This window comes from Zophobas morio, unplaced genomic scaffold (genome assembly GCF_036711695.1).
Source record: "Zophobas morio isolate AGI-343-1 ecotype UQ-CSIRO unplaced genomic scaffold, CSIRO_AGI_Zmor_V1 ptg000021l, whole genome shotgun sequence".
Lineage (NCBI taxonomy): Eukaryota > Metazoa > Arthropoda > Insecta > Coleoptera > Tenebrionidae > Zophobas > Zophobas morio.
The window spans coordinates 17295848-17319056 of record NW_026972126.1 but is presented as its reverse complement, the minus strand read 5'-3'; the positions used below and the strand labels follow the sequence as shown (position 1 = coordinate 17319056).

Below are 23209 nucleotides of genomic sequence, written 5' to 3'. Positions count from 1 at the left end.
ATTCTCTAGTCAAGTGGAATAGTGTCGGACAAAATCAGTATCCTCGTAAAGTAAGTGTTTAGTACAGGCTCCTAAAGAATAGGGTAAATGAGCTCTGTTTTGCCTGGAATTTTTTTTTGGAAATAATTTAGTTTCCTGAGAACCAAAATCCGGTATTACTCGATGCTCATTTCATGTAACGGGTGCATATTTTGCTTTTTTATAAATTTTTGCGCTAATTTAAAAAACTTTATTGTCATTCTATCGACACTTATCTAAAAAGACGAAATTTCATGAATCATGTTGTAAATATTCTCCTGAGCTTCAAATAACCAGGAAAGGTTTGGGTTTTATGATAGTTTGGAGAAATCACTGGGTGTTAGCCGTCCTTCCAGGTAAATTCGGCCTCTAATTGCTTTGGAAATACGGTTCATTCCAAATATTTTTGTTCGTTATGTAAGTGTATTAATAGTATGTTTTGCGGTAGTCGAAGTGACGTTATCCCGTTAATTTTCATCGTGAGTTTGCATCGTAAGCATTTAAAGCTATACACGTGTGTTAGTTAGTCGAAGATAACTCAAATTAATTGATGGATTAAACCTTTTCCGGAACTTATTTTTCAAGAAGGAACTGTGTTTTGTCGCACCTGCTCCAAACCGGTAAGTATTTTTTCTATTTTTATATCTGTGTATGTAGAAAAAACGCAGTTTTTCTATTTACAAACACATTCTTTAGGATCACCAGCAAAATTTTTGCTAGAATATTTCGAAAGCTATCTAAAATTAAATTGTTACCAAAATAGTAATTAAATAGTCGATTACTACTATTTTTTAATTTGTTCTGTATATATTTATTTTTACTTCCCGAGCGTAGGCGAAAAAAGTATTGTAATCGAGTCCGTCGGCCGACTTTTATCTTTCATTCATGACCCCTAGAGTACGAAGAAATAGGTCTCCCGTTTCCGTCTGTCTGTCTGTCTGTCCGTTTGTCCCTTTGTCTGCCGTGTCTTATTAGACAGATTATCTCCGAAAGAACTGGGCCGATTGTTGTCAAATTTTGTATTTATATTAGGAATATTGTGTAGATGGTAAAACGCTAACCAAAATTTATCTAATCATCGCCACCAATAATGTGATGACGTCACTTCAAAATTATACATAGAAAGTGGGTTTTAAATTGTATAAACTAACATAGTCCTGCACATGTAGTTTATGACTTCGTGTTGACTTTTACCCAAAACGTCCAGATTTTTGGAAAAAAATTAAAATTAGAAAACAACATTTTGTAATTTAAGTTTGAAGTGTGGTCCAAAAAAATTAACGAAAGCGTGAATTTGTTTTATTGATTTAATCAGGAACTGCAAAACCGAATCCTTTGAAGTCTTGGAGATGTTTTAAAGTTATCATAAGCATGGTAAAGTTTTGATCAAAATGTATTTGCTCATCCCCTTAAAAAATTAATGACGTCATCTCAAAATATTGCTGATTTTATTTTTTAAAAGTGTGCAAAATATGATGAGTCTATACTTGTGATTTACTTTTAATATATAATTGATATTTTTTAAATTTGCTTATACAGGGTGTCTCAGAAAAATTAATGACTGAGTTGTTAAAAAATAAATATCCAAACATATTCAGGAATTTAACTCGTTACTATGGAATTATGCAATTTAACACCTTTTAAATTTCTACAAGTTTAATAGGCGCAAAGTTAGTCTTATCTTAGCAAGTGCTAGCCCCGCCCACCCGCCCACTACTTTCTCAGAGGGTATGGCGTTTGCCAAAATCAGTCTTATCTGAGCAAGTGCTAGCCCCACCCACCCGCCCCTATTTTCTCAGAGGATATGTCATCTGCCAAAATAATACTTATCTTACTAGCAAGTACTATCCTCTGAGAAAATAAAGGGCGGGTGGGCGTGGCTAGTACTTGCTAACATAACTCTCATTTTGGTAAATGACGTATCTTCTGAGAAAATAGAGGGCGGGTGGGCGGGCCTAGTATTTATTAAGATAAAACTGATTTTACCCCTATTAATCTTGTAAAAACTTTATTCATTTTATAAGTTCTTTATTTTCACTTTTTATAATTTCACAAATACTGGTCAAAGTGACTTTTTCGTCAATTTCAGCACATTTAAGGTGTTTGATACCGTAGTATATACTGACAAAGAACTCGCTCAGTTCATAATTAATTGACTCTAAAACTTCATCATTTTCAGAGTGACTGAGTTCTACTGCGATTAAGGACTAAACGCTTTTTCCCTTGAATTCAAGCACCTAATTATAAATAAAAACTTTTTATTACGACATTCGAGATAAAACTCAAGTAGTATAAAACCGTGATAAAGAGGTCACAGCAGTCAGAGATTAGAGGTAGGTGGAGAGGTTTCAATCATAAGTGGGGGGCCCGTAATAATTTTAACGATAAATCCGGCCACTTGATGATTATCATTCATTTTATCGCTATAGTTTTGTTTTCAGTGTTATTAAATCAGCACGATGTGGTGGATACTGGTGGCTGTAGCAGCTGCCCTGGGCTACTGGGTACTGATCCGCCCCCATAAATATTGGTTAAAAAAGGGGGTGAAACAAGGAAATCCTGCATTTATTTTTGGGGAAAGTTGGGCAAAATTGACACAAAAACAGTCATTTCCGGAAATGGTGGAGATGGTTTACAACATGCATCCAAACACCAGGTGAGAAAAATTTTGCGGTTATCACCAAGGTGCAACGTTACTGTTTTAGGTACTCAGGATTCTATCAATTCCTCTTACCAACTCTAGTTTTGAAAGACCCCGAACTTATTAAACAGATTACCGTCAAAGATTTCGACCACTTCGTCGACCATCAACCTTTTATTCCAGAAGATAGTGACCCTCTGTGGAGTAGCAATTTATTAGCCTTAACTGGGAAAAGGTGGCGCGAAATGCGAGCAACCCTCAGTCCAGCTTTCACCAGCAGCAAAATGAAATACATGTTCTCTTTAATTTCACAAAGCGGCGAACAGTTCGTCAACTACTTTTTGAAAAAGAACGAAGATGTCATTACCGTTGAAATGAAAGACATTTTCACAAGATTCGCTAACGACGTCATCGCCAATACCGCTTTTGGTGTAGAATGTGACTCTTTGGTTGACCAAAAAAACGAGTTTTTCTTAATGGGGAAAGAAGCCACAGATTTTAGCAGTGTCTGGAAAAATTTTAAATTCTTTCTCTACTTTCTAGCACCTAAATTGTCCGAGGTTTGTATTCTAACAACACAGTTACTTAATTAGACTAATTTATCACTTTTTAGTTGTTCAAAGTGAAGTTCTTTTCAGAAGAAGTCAGCAACTTTTTCACCAACTTAATTAAAACTAATATTCAAAGTCGCGAAAAGCACGGAATTGTAAGACCTGACATGATCCATCTTCTCCTCGAAGCTCGAAAAAATCGTCTTAGACACGAAGAAAGTCACTCGATCCAAGATACAGGTTTTGCTACAGTTGAGGAACATGAGTTTACCAAGAATGCCAAAAAAATTGAACGTGTACTGACAGATCAGGACATAACCTCACAAGCGTTGGTTTTCTTCTTCGCGGGTTTCGAGACAGTTTCTTCTTTGATGAGTCTCATGTCTTACGAGCTTGCTCTAAATCCAGACGTCCAAGACAAACTCGTGCAAGAAGTGGATGATACTTTGGGAACTTGTAATGGTAAAATTACTTATGAGGGTCTTTTTGGTATGAAATACATGGACATGGTTGTATCCGAGACTTTAAGAAAATGGCCTAACACTGTTATTACTGACAGAATCTGTACTAAACCCTACACCATTGAAGCTAAACATCCGGATGAAAAACCTCTACACCTAGAAAAAAATACCACTATTTGGATACCTACTTTTGCCATTCACCGGGATCCTGAATATTATCCAGAACCTGAACGTTTTGATCCCGAAAGATTTAAAGACGAAAACAAGACTGACATTAAACCTTACACGTACTTGCCTTTTGGTGTCGGACCCAGGAATTGTATTGGGTCTAGGTTTGCACTGCTAGAAACAAAAATTTTGTTTTTTTATATTTTATCGCATTTCCGTATAGTTCCTGTGGAGAAGACTCCGATTCCTTTAGTTTTGTGTAAAAAGCAGTTTAATTTGAACGCAGAAAAAGGGTTTTGGTTAGGACTTAAACGCCGTTGTAAAATCTAACTTCATGTTCATACTTACCAACTTGCCAATTTTAAGTTATTTAAATATTGTGTCAAAAATGTATGTACATTTTAATAAACAACCTTATATAATGTCTTTTTCTCTGTCCTCCGTTCTCACTAATGAGCCTATAGAATTCAGAAATTTTTAAAAGTCAACAATTCTTTCAAGTTATTTTCTTAAATTTGCACATCTATTTATAAATGGAAGTTTGCTATTACCAATAGTTATTACCATTCCGAATAGTAAAGAGAAACAAAATTAGATATTAGAGGTAGGTCAAACACAAGTGGGGTCCCGTAACGATTTCAATGAATAAGTCCTTCAACTCGCCAATATCACTTATCACTAATTCTGTTTTCAGTGTTATTAGGTCTGCACGATGTGGTGGATCCTGGCGGCTGGGGCAGCCGTTACTTTCTGCTACTGGTTACTCAAACGCCCCCATAAGTATTGGATAGAAAAGGGGGTCAAACAAGGAAGTCCTAAATTTATTTTCGGCGATGGTTGGGAACAGATGATACAAAGACAGTCATTTTCAGAAATGGTTGAAATGGTTTACAAAATGTGTCCAAATACCAGGTAAGCAAAATTTTGCTATCATCATTCATGCTACTACATTTTATTATTATTTTAGGTACTCAGGGATCTACCAGTTCTTCCAACCCACTCTGGTTTTGAAAGATCCTGACCTTATTAAACAAATTACCGTCAAGGACTTCGACCATTTCGTCGATCATCTACGTTTTGTTTCAGAAGACAGTGACCCGCTGTGGAGTAACAATCTATTCGCTCTGAATGGCAAAAGATGGCGCGAAATACGAGCTACCCTCAGCCCCGCTTTCACCAGCAGCAAAATGAAATTTATATTCTCTTTAATCTCGCAAAGCGGCGAACAATTCGTGAACTACTTTTTGAAAAAGAACGAAGATGTCATTACCGTTGAAATGAAAGATGTTTTCACAAGGTTCGCTAGCGACGTCATCGCCAACACTGCCTTTGGTGTTCAATGCGACTCTTTGATTGACCGCGAAAACGAGTTTTTCTTAATGGGAAAAGAAGCCACAGATTTCAGAAGTTTCTGGAAAAATATAAAATTCTTTCTTTACTTCATAGCACCTAAATTGTCAGAAGTGTGTATCGCAATAACACAGTTATTATAAACTAATCTATTTCTTTTTAGTTATTCAAAGTGAGATTCTTTTCAGAAGAAATCAGCAACTTTTTCACCAGTTTAGTTAAAACCAATATCCAAAGTCGCGAAAAACACGGAATCGTAAGACCTGACATGATCCATCTTCTCCTTGAAGCTCGAAAAAAGGGGCTCAAACACGACGAGTCTCCCTCGATCCAAGATACAAGTTTTGCTGCAGTTGAAGAACATGACTTTACCAAAAATGCCAAGAAAACTGAGTGTGAAATAACAGACCAAGACATCGCCTCACAAGCTTTGGTTTTCTTTTTCGCGGGTTTTGACACAGTTTCTTCTTTGATGAGCCTCATGGCTTACGAGCTTGCTGTAAATCCAGACGTCCAAGAGAAACTCGTGAAAGAAGTCGATGGCACTTTTGAAACCTGTGGTGGTAAAATCACTTATGAGTGTCTTCTTGGAATGAAATACATGGACATGGTTGTATCCGAGTGTTTAAGAAAATGGCCTAATACTGCTGCTACTGACAGAATCTGCACTAAACCCTACACCATTGAAGCTAAATATCCAGATGAAAGGCCTCTACATCTAGAAAAAAATATTAGGGTTTGGATACCAATTTTTGCCATTCATCGGGACCCTAAATATTATCCAGAACCAGAGCGGTTTGATCCTGAAAGATTTAGTGATGAGAACAAGGCTAACGTTAAACCCTACACGTACTTGCCTTTCGGTACTGGACCCAGGAATTGTATCGGTTCTAGATTTGCGTTACTCGAGACAAAAATTTTGTTCTTTTATGTTTTATCGCATTTCCGGATAGTTCCTGTACAGAAGACTCCGATTCCGTTGGTTTTGTGCAAAAAGCAGTTTAATTTGAATGCAAAGAACGGTTATTGGTTAGGGCTAAAACGCCGTTCCAAAGTCTGACTAACTGGTATAAATGTAATCTATGAATGTTTCTCCCATTTTGAAAGTATTTAGATGTTTTAGTCAAGAATATATATAATTTTTAATAAATAAATAAGCTTATTAAATCAACATATTTAAACCTCTTTTGTTTCTTTTACTTCTAATTCGAATAACGTTATTGATCAAATAAGACCTTAGGACATTAAGAATATAGAACCGAAGAAATTCAAAAAACCTATGAAACTCAAGAAACATAAATCATATTTAAAGTGCATAAAATACTGTGGAATTAGATTTGTGGAGTAATTGCAACCAATAAAAAAATGTGCAACGATGAATTTTTTGGAAATATAAAAAACCAAACGGTAAGACAAAATTTTGTATATACCACGGGTATTTGAAATTTATTGTATCAAGTACATAAATTACTTCATAATACCCTTGATACATAAATAACTAGTGTGGTCTAGTTTTTCTTCTGCTTTCGACTTAGAACTTAGGAAAAATTCAAAATTTGGCCTTGAACTGTGATTGTCAACGGAAGTCGAACCCTACGTTGTGTTTTTTTAATGGCGGAATGCGTTCAAATGCAAAGTAGTACCCTGAGGTTGGAAAAACGCCGCTAAATCAAACACAAGATATGGAGGAAAAAATTGTTTTTTCCTCCATTCTGGGCAGGCGAGAAAACTGACCAAGTACACTTTCGACAAATTGAAGACCCCTTAGTTCTCGGCTACAAAAAACCTCCCTACCTTCCAAAATCAAATCAAATCAAATCAAATAATACTTGAATAGTTACCTACTTAAGAATACGATTTAATCATCTGTTATTTCAAGTTATTAATTAAGTCAAAATGCCCTCACTGATTACCTCGTGGTCCGAAATCCCCACATCATACGCAAACAAAGAACACCTTCAGTACGATCAAAATTATAATAAGCTCGTCTCGGAAAGGCTCGGCGTACTTTGGTAATAAATGTTCAAATTCAAGCCGCAAAATAATTAGACCTGCAAGAGAATAATTAAACCTGAAATTTCGTTTTGCGAGTCTACCGGGGTATGAATTTAACCCGCAAATTTTCATGATTATCAATCTCGAATGAAAAGTTAAGAAGTGTGCTAGAGTGTAATTGTTTAATAATAACATCTCGAAACTTTAAGTATGGTAGTTATGTCTATGTAACATCAGCTTAATACTGTCTAGATACTTTATTTACAATTTATCTATTTTCTCATTTAACAGATTTAAGTAAGATTATAATAACATAATAATCTTGTCATTAATTAACAATATTAAGAGTATTCATCAGAATACAGAGAGGGGCGGGTGGGCGGGGCTATTGCTTTCATATAACAGTCTGAAAACTTATCTCCGCCCACCTCCTTTCTCCGTTCCTCTGCTTTATTTTAATTATCATAGGAATTGACTTCTGATTTTAAAATCCGTAGAATCTAAAATTTAAAACAAAATAAAAATAACCCCACCCACCCACCCCTACTCCGTTTTGATAACTCCTTTCAATGGCTCTGTGACGGAAGTTGCATTTTATATTGACAAATAATAGAATTTCCGACTATTTTTTTTTTATAAAATTTTAATTATAATTCGAAAAACGACCTTGCTGTCAGCGTTAACGCAGAAATAATTGAAAATCATATAAAGTAGACACAATGAGCTATAACTGTGACGCCACCCCTTTTCTCCGGGCGAATGAAACGATTTATTAAGGTTGAGTTTGTGCGAGTGGGAGGAGCATCAATAATATTGCTTTTGAAATATAATTCTTACGTCTGATACGCTTATTTAACACCATTTTAATATTGTCTAGATATTTTGTTTATAATTTATTTATTTCTTCCCCAACGGTTTAACAGATTTGTAGTAAAAAGCTAAACTTAGCTCCGCCCATCTATTTCTCCATTTCTCTGACTTATTGTGTTTATTATAAAGTTAGAATTGAATTCTATTTTGACAAGCGGTAGAATCTAAGATTTACAGCAAAGTCAAAAGCGGCCCCACCCACCCACCCGTATTCCGTTTTGATAACTCATTTCATTGTCCCTGAGACAGAAGTTGAATTTTATATTGAAATATTTAAAAATCATAATAAAGTAAACTCTATTAGGTAGAATTATGAACGCCGCCTCTCTTTTCCGGGTCAATGATATGATTTTTAAGGTGGAGCTTCTGCTAGTGGGAGAAGCGTGAGTAATAGGAATTGAACAAAATAAAAATAACCCCACCCACCCACCCCTACTCCGTTTTGATAACTCATTTCATTGGCTCTGTGACGGAAGTTGCATTTTATACTGACAAATAATAGAATTTCCGACTATATTCTTTATAAAATTTTAAATCTAATTCGGAAAACGACATTGCTGTCAGTGTTAACGCATAAATATTTGAAAATCATATAAAGTAGACACAATGAGCTATAACTGTGACGCCACCCCTTTTCTCCGGGCCAATGAAACGATTTATTAAGGTTGAGCTTGTGGGAGTGGGAGGAGCATCATATTGCTTTTGAAATATAATTCTTACTTCTGATACGCTTATATAACACCATTTTAATATTTTCCAGATATTTTGTTTATAATCTATCTATTTTCTCCCCAACGGGTCTGAGACAGACGTTGAATTGACGAATAATAGAATATAGAACTACATTTTTTCAAGTGAAATTTTGATTTTTGTTCAAAAAACGACTTTGCCGTCAGAATTGTGAACCCCGCCCCTCTTCTCCGGGTGAATGGTACGATTTTTTAAGGTGGAGCTTGTGCGAGTGGGAGGAGCGTCAGTAATATTGATTTTAAATCTGATTCTTAAGTGTCATATGCTTATTTAACACCAGCTTAAGACTTTCTAGATAATTTATTTACAATTTATCTATTTTCTCATCAACAATTTAACAGATTTGATTTGATAAAATAATAATCATATAGCAAAATTTTTAATTCAAACTTGGAAACCACAATTATGATAACCTGTCCACTATAAACTGGCTTAAAATAACAATATAAAACTTTACCATTTCAGAGTGACAGGTAGAACTAAGAGTTCTTTTAACTTTTTCCCTTTTATTCATGCATCTAATTTTACGAAAGCTTCGTACTGAGCTGCTCGACATAAATCCCGAATAATATGAAGCAAGGGCCAAGAGGTCAACAACAATTATTACTATTTAGAATAGTAAAGAAAAACAAAGCCAGACGCAATTGGGACCTGCGTAGTACTTTTAACGAATAAGTCCTTCAACTTGCTTAATTCACTTATCAGTCATGTCATTAATTCTGTTTTCAGTGTTATCAGGTCAGCACGATGTGGTGGATCCTGGCGGCTGCAGCAGCCGTTGCTTTGTGCCACTGGTTACTGAAACGACCCCATAAATATTGGATAGAAAAGGGGGTCAAACAAGGAAGACCTATATTTCTTTTTGGGGATAGTTGGGAACATCTGTCACAAAAACAGTCCCATCCGGAAATGGTTCAGATGGTTTACAATATGTGTCCAAACACCAGGTGAGAAAAATTTTGCTAAATATAACAAATCACTATTATTGTTTTAGGTATTCAGGGATTTACCAACTTCTTAATAATAATAATAATAATAAACTTTATTGCCCAACAGAAGTACTCCAATTACAGGACAACATAAATTACTATGAATGAACAATAGCGTAATTAAAGCTATTAAACTAAAACTAAAACTAAAAATATATAATATATTATAATACAATACATAGTATTACATACAAAATGAAAAATGAAAAACAGTAGTGAAATGCTCTAGTTAAATACAATTAGCAAGGTGCGACATTCTGCTAACAGGGGAGTTCCTGAGAACGTTGGTCCTTGGCCTAGGTACAAAAAAGCTTACTGAGAAACGGGAACCCATTCTTGGTACTAAAAAGAAGACTTCGCCTAACAGGTCTTGACAATCAATAGAATTGGAAAGAAGTTTGCAAAAAAATTTCACTGCTTGTTGATTACGTCTTTTTGTCAGTGATGTAAAGGAATGTTTTTCTAACAAAAGTGTGTAATCCGTGCCTCTTCCAGGATAAACTCCATTAGTCTTAAATGATATGTATTTAAGAAGAGTTCGTAACAGTGATATAGTGGAGACCAAACTACACAAGCATACTCTATTTTGCTTAGAACCAATGCATAATACAAACTTTTTATCACGTTACTGTTATGAAATGTTTTAGAGGTTCTCATAATAAAACCAAGTAATTTGTTGGCTGATCTGCAAATCATATCAATGTGACTGGTAAATGTAAGCTTTTTGTCAAAGATTACACCAAGGTCTTTTATCGTCTCTTTACGTTCTAACTGATAGTGGTTAAGTACATAATGTGTGTTAATTAGGTGGATTTTTCTTGTGTATGACACAAAGCAGCATTTGTCATAATTAAGAGGAAGTTTGTTCTGGATACACCAGTTAAACAGTATGTTAACGTTCTCCTGTAGCAATAACATGTCTTCATCATGGACAATTGAATGAAAGAGCTTAAGATCATCTGCATAGGCTAAAGTCTTACACGTAAATGAAATAACCAAGTCATTAATAAATATGTTGAAAAGAAGGGGCCCTAGGTTTGATCCTTGAGGGACTCCAGATTTTGATTCATATTCGTAAGATGTGAAGCCATTAAAGTGAACATAATTTAAACGGTTTGAGAGATAGGATGTCATTAATCTTAAAAGCTGCGGGCATAGTCCAAATGCACTTAGTTTTGATAGAAGTATATCATGATCAATTCTGTCAAACGCTTTTGAGAAGTCCACATAGATGACGTCTATCTGTGTATTTCTATCAATAGATTTACAGATGTCTTGAGTTATACATGACAAATTGGTGACTGTAGATCTAGAAGACATAAACCCATGTTGAAAAGGAGAGATGTAAGATCTAATTTTGTTATAAATAACTTCATATAGAATTTGTTCATAAACTTTACTAAAGATGGATAATATCGCAATTGGCCTGTAGTTCTTTACATCCGACCTATTGCCGCTTTTTAAAACTGGTACGATACGAGCTCTCTTCCATATTTCAGGAAATGTTGACGTTTGTAGAGATAGATTAATAATTTTTGACAACGGACGCGCAAATACATATCTACAGTCTTTTATAAGAAAAGATGGCAACATATCATCACCACAGGTTTCCTTGTTTGCAAGTCTACGTAAAAAGTTGAAAACATCTTCTTCAGAAACACGACTCAATATAACCGGAGGTAAATACGAGTGAACATCTACTGGTTTATAGGAAGACGAGCTTGCAAAGATTTTTGAGAATTCCGAAGCGAATAAATTTACAATTTGTTGAGGATCATCATATGAATCATTATTATGTTTCATAACTCCAGGAATTCTAGTGTCCTTATTTTTAAGACGAATAAACCGCCAAAAGTCCTTTGGTTGACTTAGTAATGAGTTCTCAGATCGTAACGTGAAGGCTTGATATGCTTGTGCAATCTGTGTTTTGATTAGTCCTCGCAGTCTATTGAATTCTAATAAATAGCTTTCATTTTTGGTGCGCTTCCATATATTTCTGTGTCTTTCCTTTATTTTGATGTTTGCTTTTATGTCAGGAGTATACCAAATGGGATATTTGGAAGTGTAACATTTTACTTTTGGTACAAACTTATCAATACTTTTATAAATATTGTCATAAAATAGACTAAGTGCCTCATTAACGTCTGTTGCAGAATCCAAAAATGACCAATTTAAGTTTATAAAGTCATCATACAAATTTATAAAATTTGCTCTTTTAAAATTGTATTTAATATTGTTAGCGGATGGAAAGGATTGCACAGTTTCAACATCAATTAGTGTTGTATTTATAGATAGCGCTGGATGATGCCGATCTTCTTGGACCCATGGAAATGCTTCTCGATCAACATTAATTATGGATTTTATATTGGTTAAAATAAGATCTAACGTTTTACCATTGCTGTTTAGAACATTATTGTGTTGGTTGAGACCCATAAGAGAACAAAAGTTAATAAAACAACGAGTTTTTGAACACGTAACTCTAGAAGCAGTGTCAGTTGTTAACTCAGGTAAATTAAAGTCACCGACCATAATAAATGATTTGTCTAGTAATATTGGCACTAAAGCGTCAATGAAGGAACACATATCTGCAGATGAAACGTCTGGAGGAATATAAACACTTACAAGGTAGATGGTATTTGTTTTTATAGTGCCTTTACAAATGACAATATCAACTAAGGGTGCGATATCATTAATATGAGAAGTATTTACACATTCAAAGAAATATTTGTTTAAATAAGCGATCAGTACACCCCCACCAGTGGAGCGACCAACTGATTCAGAGCGTCTATCACAACGCATGATACTGTAGGATTGTGGAAACAGTTCATTATTAGTGATAGAATCACATAGCCAGGTTTCAGATATTATTACAAAATCATAAGCCGAGTCAGAACTATTAACATAAAAGCTATGAGTTTTGGAGCGAAGGCCCCGAACATTTTGATAATATATATTTATGTCTTGATGAGATGGAGTACAGTTGGGCATTTTTAGTTTACCGAGTTGGTTTTAACAATTGTAGGAACTCCACGTACGTATTTTATTGATATATCAGTTTCCCCTTTACTTATTCTGGATTCCAATTCCTGTTTCATCTCTTTGTACAATTCAGTCTGCATCTGAGTACGGTCACTTGAAAATCGAATATGTTTGTAGTTATCCATGTCACGCAACTTGGAGGTATTTTTTAATAAAGTTATTACATCATCAGAACTTGGCAGTTCAACTTTAATAGGTCTACATAGCGGAATATTGGCGTCATATTTTCCACATCTTACAGGTTTAATATCATTATGAGTTATTTGAAGGCTGGTAAAAACTTGAGTGACTAAATCCACATCCTTAATCTCTTGTTCTTTTTTCGAGATCTTAATACCTTCCTTTACACCATAAATCATAATATTGTTCTTCCTTTTTTCACGCTCTTGAAATTCAGCGACTGTTCTCTCGATGTTAAGCAGATTAGATAATTTGGAGGGGGTAACCGTTTCCTTAAATTTCACAATTTCATCTTGTAAACTTCTTCAACCAACACTCGTTTTGAAAGACCCAGACCTTATTAGACAGATTGCCGTCAAAGAATTCGACCACTTCGTCGACCATCCAGCTTTCATTCCAGAAGATAGCGATCCTCTATGGAATAACAATCTATTCGCCTTAACTGGGAAAAGGTGGCGCGAAATGCGAGCAACACTCAGTCCCGCTTTCACCAGCAGCAAAATGAAATACATGTTCTCTTTGATCTCACAAAGCGGCGAACAATTTGTCAAGTACTTTTTGAAAAAGAACGAAGATGTCATTACCGTTGAAATGAAAGACATTTTCACAAGATTCGCCAACGACGTTATCGCCAACACTGCTTTAGGTGTCCAATGCGACTCGTTGGTAGAACCGAAAAACGAGTTTTTCGTCATGGGAAAAAAAGCTACAGATTTCAGCGGTTTCTGGAAGAATTTAAAGTTCATGCTTTTTTTTATAGCACCTAAACTTTCTGATGTGTGTTTTCTAACAGCATAGACACTTGTATACTAATTTGTTAGTTTTTAGGTATTCAAAGTGAGGTTTTTTTCCGAAGAAGTCAACCAGTTTTTTACCAGTTTAGTCCGAATGAATATTCAAAGTCGCGAAACCCACGGAGTGGTGAGACCCGACATGATCCAACTTCTCCTCGAAGCTCGATAAAATCGCCTCAACCACGAAGAGCCTCACTCGATCCAAGATACAGGTTTCGCGACAGTTGAAGAACACGAATTTACCAAAAATGCCAAGAAAATCGAGCGTGAAATAACAGACCAAGACATCGCCTCACAAGCGTTGGTTTTCTTCTTCGCTGGTTTTGACACAGTTTCTTCTTTAATGAGCCTCATGTCGTACGAGCTTGCTGTTAATCCAGATGTCCAAGACAAACTCTTGCTAGAAGTAGATGAAGCTTTGGGGACCTGTAATGATAAAATTACCTATGAAGTTCTTCTTGGATTGAAATACATGGACATGGTTGTATCCGAGTGTTTAAGAAAATGGCCCAATTCTGTTGCTACCGACAGAGTATCTACCAAACCCTACACTATTGAACCCAAATATCCAAATGAAAAGCCTGTACATCTCGAAAAAAATTACTAGTGTCTGGATACCAATTTTTGCTATTCATCGTGACCCTAAATATTATCCCGAACCGGACCGGTTTGATCCCGAAAGATTTAACGATGAAAATAAGGCTAAGATTAAACCCTACACGTACTTGCCTTTTGGTACTGGACCCAGGAATTGTATCGGTTCCAGGTTCGCACTACTAGAGACAAAAATCTTGTTCTTTTATATTTTGTCACATTTTCGGATAGTCCCTGTCCAGAAAACCCCGATTCCTTTAGTTTTGTGCAAAAAGCAACTTAATTTGAATGCAAAGGACGGGTATTGGTTAGGGCTACAACGACATTCCAAACTTTAATTAAGTGTACATTTTACATACATTTTTATAAATAAATAAACTAAAATCAACATACAGACATTTTGTGTTGCCTAGATTTATAATCACCAACCATATAATATAGTGAAGAGAAACAAAGTTAGAAATTATAGGTATGTTGGGTAATCGCAATGGCAAGTGGGGGTTCCATAATGGTTTTAACGAATAAGTCCTTCAACTTGCTAACTATCACTTATCTTATCACTTATAGTTGTGTTTTCAATGTTAGTGGATCAGCACGATGTGGTGGATACTGGCGGCTGTGGCAGCCCTGACTTTGGGCTATTGGTTTTTGGTCCGTCCGCACAAGTATTGGACAGAAAAAGGGGTCAAACAAGGAAGCTCTTTATATATTTTTGGGGATAGTTGGGGCCAAACACTGGGAAAACAGTCATTTCCGGAACTGGTTGAGATGTTTTACAACATGTTTCCAAACACTAGGTGAGAAAAATTTTGCTATTTTATTTTAATTCTTGACTGTTATCAATGTACAACAAAAAATTATTAGCACAAGAATGCGATAAGAGGATTTGTATCCTGTCATATTATTATCTATATAATCCCTTTATTTTTATTTATTACTATTTTAGATACTCCGGGTTCTACCAAGCCTTCCTACCAACGCTACTTGTAAAAGATCCCGACCTGATTAAACAGATTACCGTCAAAGACTTTGACCATTTCGTCGACCACCAGCGTTTTGTTCCAGAAGATAGTGACCCTCTGTGGAGTAACAATCTATTCGCTTTGAATGGCAAGAGATGGCGCGAAATGCGAGCCACACTCAGTCCAGCTTTCACCAGCAGCAAAATGAAATACATGTTCTCTTTAATCTCGCAAAGCGGCGAACAATTCGTGAACTACTTTTTGAAAAAGAACGAAGATGTCATTACCGTTGAAATGAAAGACACTTTCACAAGATTCGCTAACGACGTCATCGCCAATACTGCCTTTGGTGTCGAATGCGACTCTTTGGTTGACCGCGAAAACGAGTTTTATTTGATGGGGAAAGAAGCCACAGATTTTGGCAACTTCTGGAAAATTTTGAAATTCGTTCTATACGCTGTAACACCTAAATTGGCGGATGTGTGTATTCTACTACCATGTTATTTTCTCGTAATAACTTTAGTACGTTTCAGATATTCAGGGTGAGGTTTTTTTCCAAAGAAGTCAGCGACTTTTTCACCAATGTAGTCACAACTAATATCCGAAGTCGCGAAAAACATGGTGTGGTAAGACCCGACATGATCCATCTTCTCCTCGAAGCCCGAAAAAATGGGCTCAAACACGAAGACTCTCACTCGATACAAGACACAGGTTTTGCTACAGTCGAAGAACACGATTTTACCAAAAATGCCAAGAAAATCGAGCGTGAAATAACAGACCAAGACATCGCCTCACAAGCGTTGATTTTCTTCTTCGCGGGTTTTGACACAGTTTCGTCTTTAATGAGCTTGATGTCGTACGAGCTTGCTATAAACCCAGACGTCCAAGACAAACTCTTGCAAGAAGTCGATGACACTTTTGAAGCCTGTGGGGGTAAAATCACTTATGAGGGTCTTCTTGGAATGAAATACATGGACATGGTTGTATCCGAGTCGTTACGAAAATGGCCGAATGCTGTTGCTACTGACAGGATGTGTACTAAACCTTACACTATTCAACCTAAACATCCAGACGAAAAACCTGTACACATCGAAAAGGAGAACTGCATCTGGGTACCCGTTTTTGCTATTCATCGGGACCCTAAATATTATCCGGAACCAGAGCGGTTTGATCCTGAAAGATTTAGCGATGAAAATAAGGCTAACATTAAACCCTACACGTACTTGCCTTTTGGTATTGGACCCAGGAATTGCATCGGGTCTAGGTTTGCCCTACTGGAGACAAAAATTTTGTTCTTTTATATTTTGTCGCATTTCCGGATTGTTACTGTAGAGAAGACTCCGATTCCTTTGGTTTTGTGCAAAAAGCAGTTTAATTTGAATGCCAAGGACGGGTACTGGTTAGGGCTAAAACGCCGTAATCTACGAACCAAATAAAAATTTTTGCCCAGATTATGTTAACCTTGTGACATGTTGATCCCTTTTTAAAATATTTAGAAGCATTAGTAAAAAATGTATGTAGGTAAATAAATGAACTAAAAGACATATTTGGCGATTCACTTAAAACTAAGTACACCTCTCTTCAAACTGTGATAACTGATAGATAAGCCTATGAAAACAATACCCAAAACGGAATATCGATTAATCTCTAAATCCATAAAAGGAATTGACAGATAAATACATTTTTCCCTCCAACTTACCCACAACCAATCAGAAGCGAAAACTTCTAGGGTCGTACTGTTTGAAATGAACCTGGGATAGTATAAAACAGAACAAGGGCTCACCATTTTATTCAAAACATTGATAGAGAACAAAGCAGACGCAGGTAAGAGATTTTACTTTGAAAAAATATACTCCTATAATTAATATTTTAGTAATTGCACGATGTGGTGGATATTGGCCTCTATAGCAGTCGTTGTTTTGGCGTATTGGTTGCTGACTCGCCCTCACAAGCACTGGGTAAAAAAGGGTGTACGACAAGGAACTCCAAGATTTGTTTTGGGAGATAATGGTGGAATGGTTTTGGGGAAACAGTCGTTTGCAGAAATGGTTGAGATGGTTTATAATACGTGTCCAAATACCAGGTACTCAGGCTTCTACCAGTTTTTTCTACCAACCCTTTTACTAAAAGACCCCGATCTCATCAAACAAATCACCGTCAAAGACTTCGACCATTTCGTAGACCACCGAAATTTTATTCCCGAAGATAGCGATCCACTATGGGGGAAAAATCTTTTCGCATTGACTGGGAATAAATGGCGTGAAATGCGGGCAAAACTCAGTCCGGCTTTCACCGGCAGCAAAATGAAGCACATGTTTGCTTTAATCTCACAAAGTGGTCAACAATTCGTAGACCACTTTTTAACTACAAAGCAAGATTTTATTACTGTTGAAATGAAAGATACCTTCACTAGATTCACTAACGACGTCATCGCAAGTACCGCTTTTGGAGTCCAGTGTGATTCTTTAGACGACACCAACAACGAGTTTTATCTCATGGGAAAAGAAGCCACTAATTTTGACGGTTTTTGGAAGAATCTGCGAATTTTTGGATACATTCTAGTACCTAAATTGTTGAAGGTGACTTTTGCTCTTGGTATATGTATTTTTGGTTCACGTTTGTATTTTGTAGGCTTTCAAAGTGACACTATTTCCCAAAGAAGTCAGCAACTTTTTCAATACTTTAATCATGAATAATATTCGCGCCCGTGAAAAACACGGAATTGTAAGACCTGATATGATCCATCTTCTTCTTGAGGCTCGAAAAAATGGAGAAACCCAAAACGTTCAAGACCAAGATATCATCGCTCAAGCTTTAAGTTTCCTCTTCGCCGGTTTTGACTCAGTTTCGGCCCTCATGTGCTTCATGTCCCACGAACTTGCCGTTAATCCAGACGTCCAGCAACGACTTATCCAGGAAGTAGATGAAACGGCGGAAGCTTGTAATGGTAAAGTCACTTACGAGGCTCTCCATGGTATGAAATACATGGACATGGTTGTCTCTGAAACCTTAAGAAAATGGCCAGCTGCTGTTGCTACGGAGCGAGTTTGTACAAAATCCTACACCATCGAGCCTAAATTTCCAGATGAGAAGCCTATTCACTTGGAAAAGAATGCGGTTGTTTGGGTGCTCATTTTTGGGCTTCATCGAGATCCTCAATACTATCCAGAACCAGAACGCTTTGATCCTGAAAGGTTTAGTGACGAAAACAAAGCCAGTGTGAAACCCTACACGTATTTGCCTTTTGGATCAGGACCTAGGAACTGTATTGGTTCCAGATTTGCTCTCCTGGAAACTAAAACGCTGTTTTTTTATATTTTGTCACACTTTGAAATAGTTCCAGTGGAAAAAACACAAATACCTTTAGTTTTAAGCAAGAAACACATTAATTTGACTGCGGAAAAAGGGTTCTGGTTAGGGCTTAAACGTCGCTCTAGATCTAGAATGTAATAAAATATAAGTTTTAATTTCTATTTGTTGTGTTTTTTACGTAATCTGTTGTTGGTTATTTTGAATTTCAGAATTTTGCTTAATGTGATGACGAGTTTGGAGAAAAGTACTTCTAAGGTTAATGCAAATATTGACTAAAAAATAATAAAAAAGTCTTAGGTACCATTGTGAAGTTCTCAGTTTAAAGGTCGATTTATAAACTTGTCGTTGACGTTGCTGTTTGCCGTTGACGTTGCCGTTGACGTTGGATTTTCAACTAATGAAATTGTGGTGGTGTGCCGTGGCAAGTCGAAAGTTCTCTTTTGGTTTTCTTTTTTAATTAATACATTTAATTTTCTTTGGAATAAGGATTTTACAATTAAGCTCCACCCCTCGGCTTACGACGAATAAAAAGTTCATTAGAATTGAGATAGGGCGGGTGGGCGGGGCTTATATTTTGATTTTTTTTCTTAATATACATAGCCATCTTTTCAAAACAAGGAACTTAGATCATGGTTAAAATTATGGGGTGGAGCCTAACTGCAAAATCGATATTTGCTTGTACAAATTTTCCATTTTAAACACGTTTTAAGTTTCATGTTGAGGAAAGAAATCTACACATATTAAAACATAAAGGCAAAATGTAAGCCCGCCCACCCGCCCTGTCTCAATTGTGATGATTTTTTTATTCGCCGTGAACCAAGGGGGCGGAGCTTAACTGCAAAATATTTCTTTACAAGAAATTATAAACATGTTGTTGCGTATAGTGTTGTTCAAAAAATATCATGCATATTAAGAAGAAAAAAAAAAGGCAAAATATAAACCCCGCCCACCCACCCCATCTCAATTGTGATGATTTTTTTCATTCTTAGAAACTTAAAACACGTTTTAAGGAAATATGGATTTTGCAATTAGGCTCCACCTCCAGGTCCGCCAACGAATGAAAACTTAATTACTATTTAGTTCAGGGTAGGTATAAGTAGGGCTTAATCTCTGCCTTTAATTTTTTCTTAATATACACAGTATTGTTTGAATAACACGATACTAAAAACATGTCTTAAATGGCAAATTCTTGTAGAGAAATAATAAGGATTTTGCAGTTAATTTCCGCTCCACTGGCTCTCAACGATAAAAAAAAATTCATCACAATTGAGACAGGGTGGGTGGGCGGGGCTTATATTTCGCCTTTTTTTCTTAATACACATAGCCATCTGTTCATAACAAGAAATTTGGAACATGGTTAAAATGGTACATTTTTACAAAGAAATATAGATTTTGCAACTATGGGGCGGAGCCTAATTGCAAAATTGATATTTACTTATACAAATTTTCCGTTTTAAACATGTTTTAAGTTTCTTGTTGTCAAAAGAAAACTACACATATTAAAACAAAAAGGTAAAATGTAAGCCCGCCCGCCCGCCCTATCTCAATTGTGATGATTTTTTTTATTCGCCGTGAATCAAGGGGGCGGAGCTTATCTGCAAAATATTAGATATTTCTTTACAAGAAATTAAAAACATGTTTTTGAGTATAGTGCTGTTCAAAGAATACCATGTATATTAAGAAATAAAAGGTAAAATATAAACCCCGCCCACCCACCTCATCTCAACTGTGATGATTTTTTTTATTCTTAGAAACTTAAAACAAGTTTTAAGGAAATATGGATTTTGCAATTAGGCTCCGCCTCCAGGTCCGTTAACGAATGAAAACTTAATTACTATTTAGTTCAGGGTAGGTATATTTAGGGCTTAATCTTTGCCTTTAATTGTTTCTTAATATACACAGCTACTTCCCCTAATCTAAAAACACTTCAGAGTAACATTAGTATAGTGGAGTTGAGCGTGAATGCTTGGTTTATCTCTAATCGACTATGTCTTAATAATGAAAAAACTAAGCAAATTTACTTTGGTCTTAGAGATTTAGAAATTATAAATAATAATGAACCAGTCCAACTACTAGGAGTTTTATTCGACAGCAAGATGACGTGGGAGGTTCATATCACTCAATTAGCGAAGACGGTTTCCCAAAGATTGTATGTCATGCGTCGTTTGCAACATATTGTATCTACATCCACTATAAAAACAGCTTATTTTGGCTACATACACAGTAAAATCTGCTACGCAATCTTAGTTTGGGGTCATTCCTGTCATCTCTACAAATTATTTGCTATTCAGAGAAAGTGTGTACGTATTATGAGTAAATTGAATTATAGAGACGATTGCCGTAACGCTTACAAAAGGCTAGGAATAATGACTGTACCTTCTATATACATTTTCTCCTGTCTCCTGTATGCAAAAAGAAACAGAAATCAATTTAGAGGGCTTGATCATGTATATGATACAAGACATAAAAGCTTACTTCAACCCGAATTTCTAAGGCTTTCACGTACAAGAAATGCTATACGATTTTTTTGTCATCAGCTGTTTAACAGTCTTCCACTAACTCTTAAAGACAAAAGTTACGCCAGTTTTAGATTTTGTGTAAAAACCTTATTAATTGAGAATGTTTTTTATTCATTAGAAGAATTTGTAAAATTTAATTTTCGCTAGTGTACCTACTTATATTTGACGTATGAAAAATTACGATGTAATTCTTGTCATGAATAAATTATTATTAAGACCCACCACTGACCCGGAAATGACCGGCATTCAGGCAAGACTTCTATCATTACGGGTACTAAGACCAAGTAATGATATGCATTGATTAGATTAACAGAACAACTTTCGAGATTCTAGAATTACAGCATACAAATTAGTCTGCTATTATTCTCTAATCTCACCCCATCCCCAAAAGTCCAGCGTAACTACCGACCATTTATCCGCGCATCACATGAAAAGTGACCTACACTACTCTGACCTACTGGTGCTAATCTAATCTGACTGACATGATCAGACTGTTCAAGAAACTTACGAACAATATGACATGTTCCTAACAAAACAGCTTTTTGAATTTTGACAATTATTGAATCATTCAAATGCAAAGACTTTAAATTCTCAACTAAGCTATTTGGAACTACACCTACATTAGAGATAACTAGGGGTAGAATTGAAATTTTTTTAAGATTCAACATGGATTTCATTTCTATCGATAATTGTAGATATTTTGAAATCTTGGTGTCGTATGTTTGAATAATGTTGTTTGTGTTAGGAATAGCAATGTCAATGAGAATGGCTTCGTTCGTGTGTTTTTTGATAAGTATGATGTCTGGTCTGTTAGCTGTAATGTTTAAGTCTGTAAGTATTGTGCGATCCCAGTATAATTTGTATTTGTTATTTTCAAGGAATGGAGACGGAATGTAAGTGTAATATGGTGTCGTATCTTCGATTAAGTTCATAAGTGTTGCTAATTCTTTGTGAATGATTTTGGCTGCGTTGTCGTGTCTAGCTTTGTAATCAGTTTGTGCTAGGATGCTGCAAGAAGAGATTATGTGCTGGATCGTTTCAGGTTTTGCTTTGCAGAGGCGACAGCAGTCGTTTTTTATGTTCGGATCTTTGATGATGTATTTTTTGTAATTCTTGGTATTGATTACTTGGTCTTGAATAGCAAACACAAATCCTTCTGTTTCGGCATACAAACCTGATTTTTTTAACCAAATCAATGACATCTTCTTATTGATATGAGTTTCTTCTAAGTCTTTGTAGAATTTTCCATGTAGTTGTTTTTGTTTTAGCCCACTTATTATTTTATCTATTGTGTGGGGGGTGTGGATTTCTTCGGTGTTCGACAGATTTAAGGGTGTGTGGTTCAAATCTGCTCTTGTGATGGTGCGAAACATTTCATTTCTTTCCGCTCGTTTCAAGAAATACTTCTTCAAATCTGAGATTTGTCTCTGACATAAGTTTTCTAGGTTCTGGAAACCCCTTCCTCCATTCTGTCTTGGTAATGAGAATCTTTCAATCGACGATTTTGGATGATGCCTTCTATACTGTGTGAAGATTTTCCTTGTTGCGATGTTTAAATTTTCAAGATCAGTTTTGGACCATTTAATGACTCCAAAAGAATATGTTAGTAGTGGAACGCAGAATGTATTTACTGCTTTCATTAAATTTTTTCCATTTAACTGTGTCTTCAATATTAATTTCAATCTCGCTAGGTATTGATCTTTCAACTGTGTTTTCGTTTTGGTATGATTGATGTGTGATGATTGACAGAAACCCAGATATTTGTATGTATCGTTTCGTTCTTGTGCTTCGATTATTTCGTTATTCTGGGTTATATGTGGTACTTGGTGTTGGACGCCTTTTCTGATTGCTTGGGTCTTACATTTCTCAATACCAAAAGACATACCAATATCACCGGAAAATTGTTCAGTCAGATTTAATAGGTTTGTTAACTGATTTTGTGTACTTGCATATATTTTTATGTCATCCATATACAGCAAGTGACTTATTCTGTTTTCTCTTTGTTTGTTAATTCTT

The 23209-nt window shown here is 35.8% G+C and overlaps 4 protein-coding genes and 1 pseudogene across 5 annotated transcripts; all 5 read left to right on the top strand.

Annotated features, from left to right (window-relative positions):
- Positions 1-511: 511 nt before the first annotated feature.
- Positions 512-4261, top strand: LOC135133373 (cytochrome P450 9e2-like). 2 transcript variants are annotated; one of them, XM_064061763.1, is made up of 5 exons: positions 512-638; positions 2198-2351; positions 2460-2674; positions 2724-3219; positions 3273-4261. In XM_064061763.1, exons 3-5 carry the CDS (start codon positions 2478-2480, stop codon positions 4167-4169), a joined length of 1590 nt encoding a protein of 529 aa, XP_063917833.1. In that variant the 5' UTR covers positions 512-638; positions 2198-2351; positions 2460-2477; the 3' UTR covers positions 4170-4261. The 2 variants fall into 2 exon arrangements, with proteins under 2 accessions (XP_063917833.1, XP_063917834.1); XM_064061764.1 differs by lacking the exon at positions 2198-2351.
- A 285-nt stretch (positions 4262-4546) lies between these two features.
- Positions 4547-6364, top strand: LOC135132068 (cytochrome P450 9e2-like). Its single transcript, XM_064059995.1, has 3 exons — positions 4547-4751; positions 4807-5302; positions 5353-6364. Exons 1-3 carry the CDS (start codon positions 4552-4554, stop codon positions 6247-6249), a joined length of 1593 nt encoding a protein of 530 aa, XP_063916065.1. The 5' UTR covers positions 4547-4551; the 3' UTR covers positions 6250-6364.
- A 220-nt stretch (positions 6365-6584) lies between these two features.
- Positions 6585-14744, top strand: LOC135132009 (cytochrome P450 9e2-like; annotated as a pseudogene).
- Positions 14745-14992: 248 nt separating this feature from the next.
- LOC135132008 (cytochrome P450 9e2-like) lies at positions 14993-16906 on the top strand. Its single transcript, XM_064059920.1, has 3 exons — positions 14993-15197; positions 15347-15842; positions 15896-16906. The coding sequence occupies exons 1-3, from the start codon at positions 14998-15000 to the stop codon at positions 16796-16798; spliced, it is 1599 nt and encodes a 532-aa protein (XP_063915990.1). The 5' UTR covers positions 14993-14997; the 3' UTR covers positions 16799-16906.
- Positions 16907-16983: 77 nt separating this feature from the next.
- LOC135132010 (cytochrome P450 9e2-like) lies at positions 16984-18833 on the top strand. The gene is made up of 3 exons (XM_064059921.1): positions 16984-17186; positions 17236-17941; positions 17994-18833. The coding sequence occupies exons 2-3, from the start codon at positions 17246-17248 to the stop codon at positions 18810-18812; spliced, it is 1515 nt and encodes a 504-aa protein (XP_063915991.1). The 5' UTR covers positions 16984-17186; positions 17236-17245; the 3' UTR covers positions 18813-18833.
- The last annotated feature ends 4376 nt before the right edge of the window (positions 18834-23209 follow it).

Excerpts from the sequence above, each read along its gene's own strand:
- LOC135133373 (XM_064061764.1), top strand. The coding sequence starts at position 2,478 with ATGTGGTGGATACTGGTGGCTGTAGCAGCTGCCCTGGGCTACTGGGTA. Across the intron at positions 2,675-2,723 it reads AACATGCATCCAAACACCAG|GTACTCAGGATTCTATCAAT; the intron begins GTGAGAAAAATT and ends TTACTGTTTTAG. Across the intron at positions 3,220-3,272 it reads TAGCACCTAAATTGTCCGAG|TTGTTCAAAGTGAAGTTCTT; the intron begins GTTTGTATTCTA and ends ATCACTTTTTAG.
- LOC135132068 (XM_064059995.1), top strand. The coding sequence starts at position 4,552 with ATGTGGTGGATCCTGGCGGCTGGGGCAGCCGTTACTTTCTGCTACTGG. Across the intron at positions 4,752-4,806 it reads AAAATGTGTCCAAATACCAG|GTACTCAGGGATCTACCAGT; the intron begins GTAAGCAAAATT and ends TTATTATTTTAG. Across the intron at positions 5,303-5,352 it reads TAGCACCTAAATTGTCAGAA|TTATTCAAAGTGAGATTCTT; the intron begins GTGTGTATCGCA and ends ATTTCTTTTTAG.
- LOC135132008 (XM_064059920.1), top strand. The coding sequence starts at position 14,998 with ATGTGGTGGATACTGGCGGCTGTGGCAGCCCTGACTTTGGGCTATTGG. Across the intron at positions 15,198-15,346 it reads AACATGTTTCCAAACACTAG|ATACTCCGGGTTCTACCAAG; the intron begins GTGAGAAAAATT and ends TTACTATTTTAG. Across the intron at positions 15,843-15,895 it reads TAACACCTAAATTGGCGGAT|ATATTCAGGGTGAGGTTTTT; the intron begins GTGTGTATTCTA and ends AGTACGTTTCAG.
- LOC135132010 (XM_064059921.1), top strand. The coding sequence starts at position 17,246 with ATGTGGTGGATATTGGCCTCTATAGCAGTCGTTGTTTTGGCGTATTGG. Across the intron at positions 17,942-17,993 it reads TAGTACCTAAATTGTTGAAG|GCTTTCAAAGTGACACTATT; the intron begins GTGACTTTTGCT and ends TGTATTTTGTAG.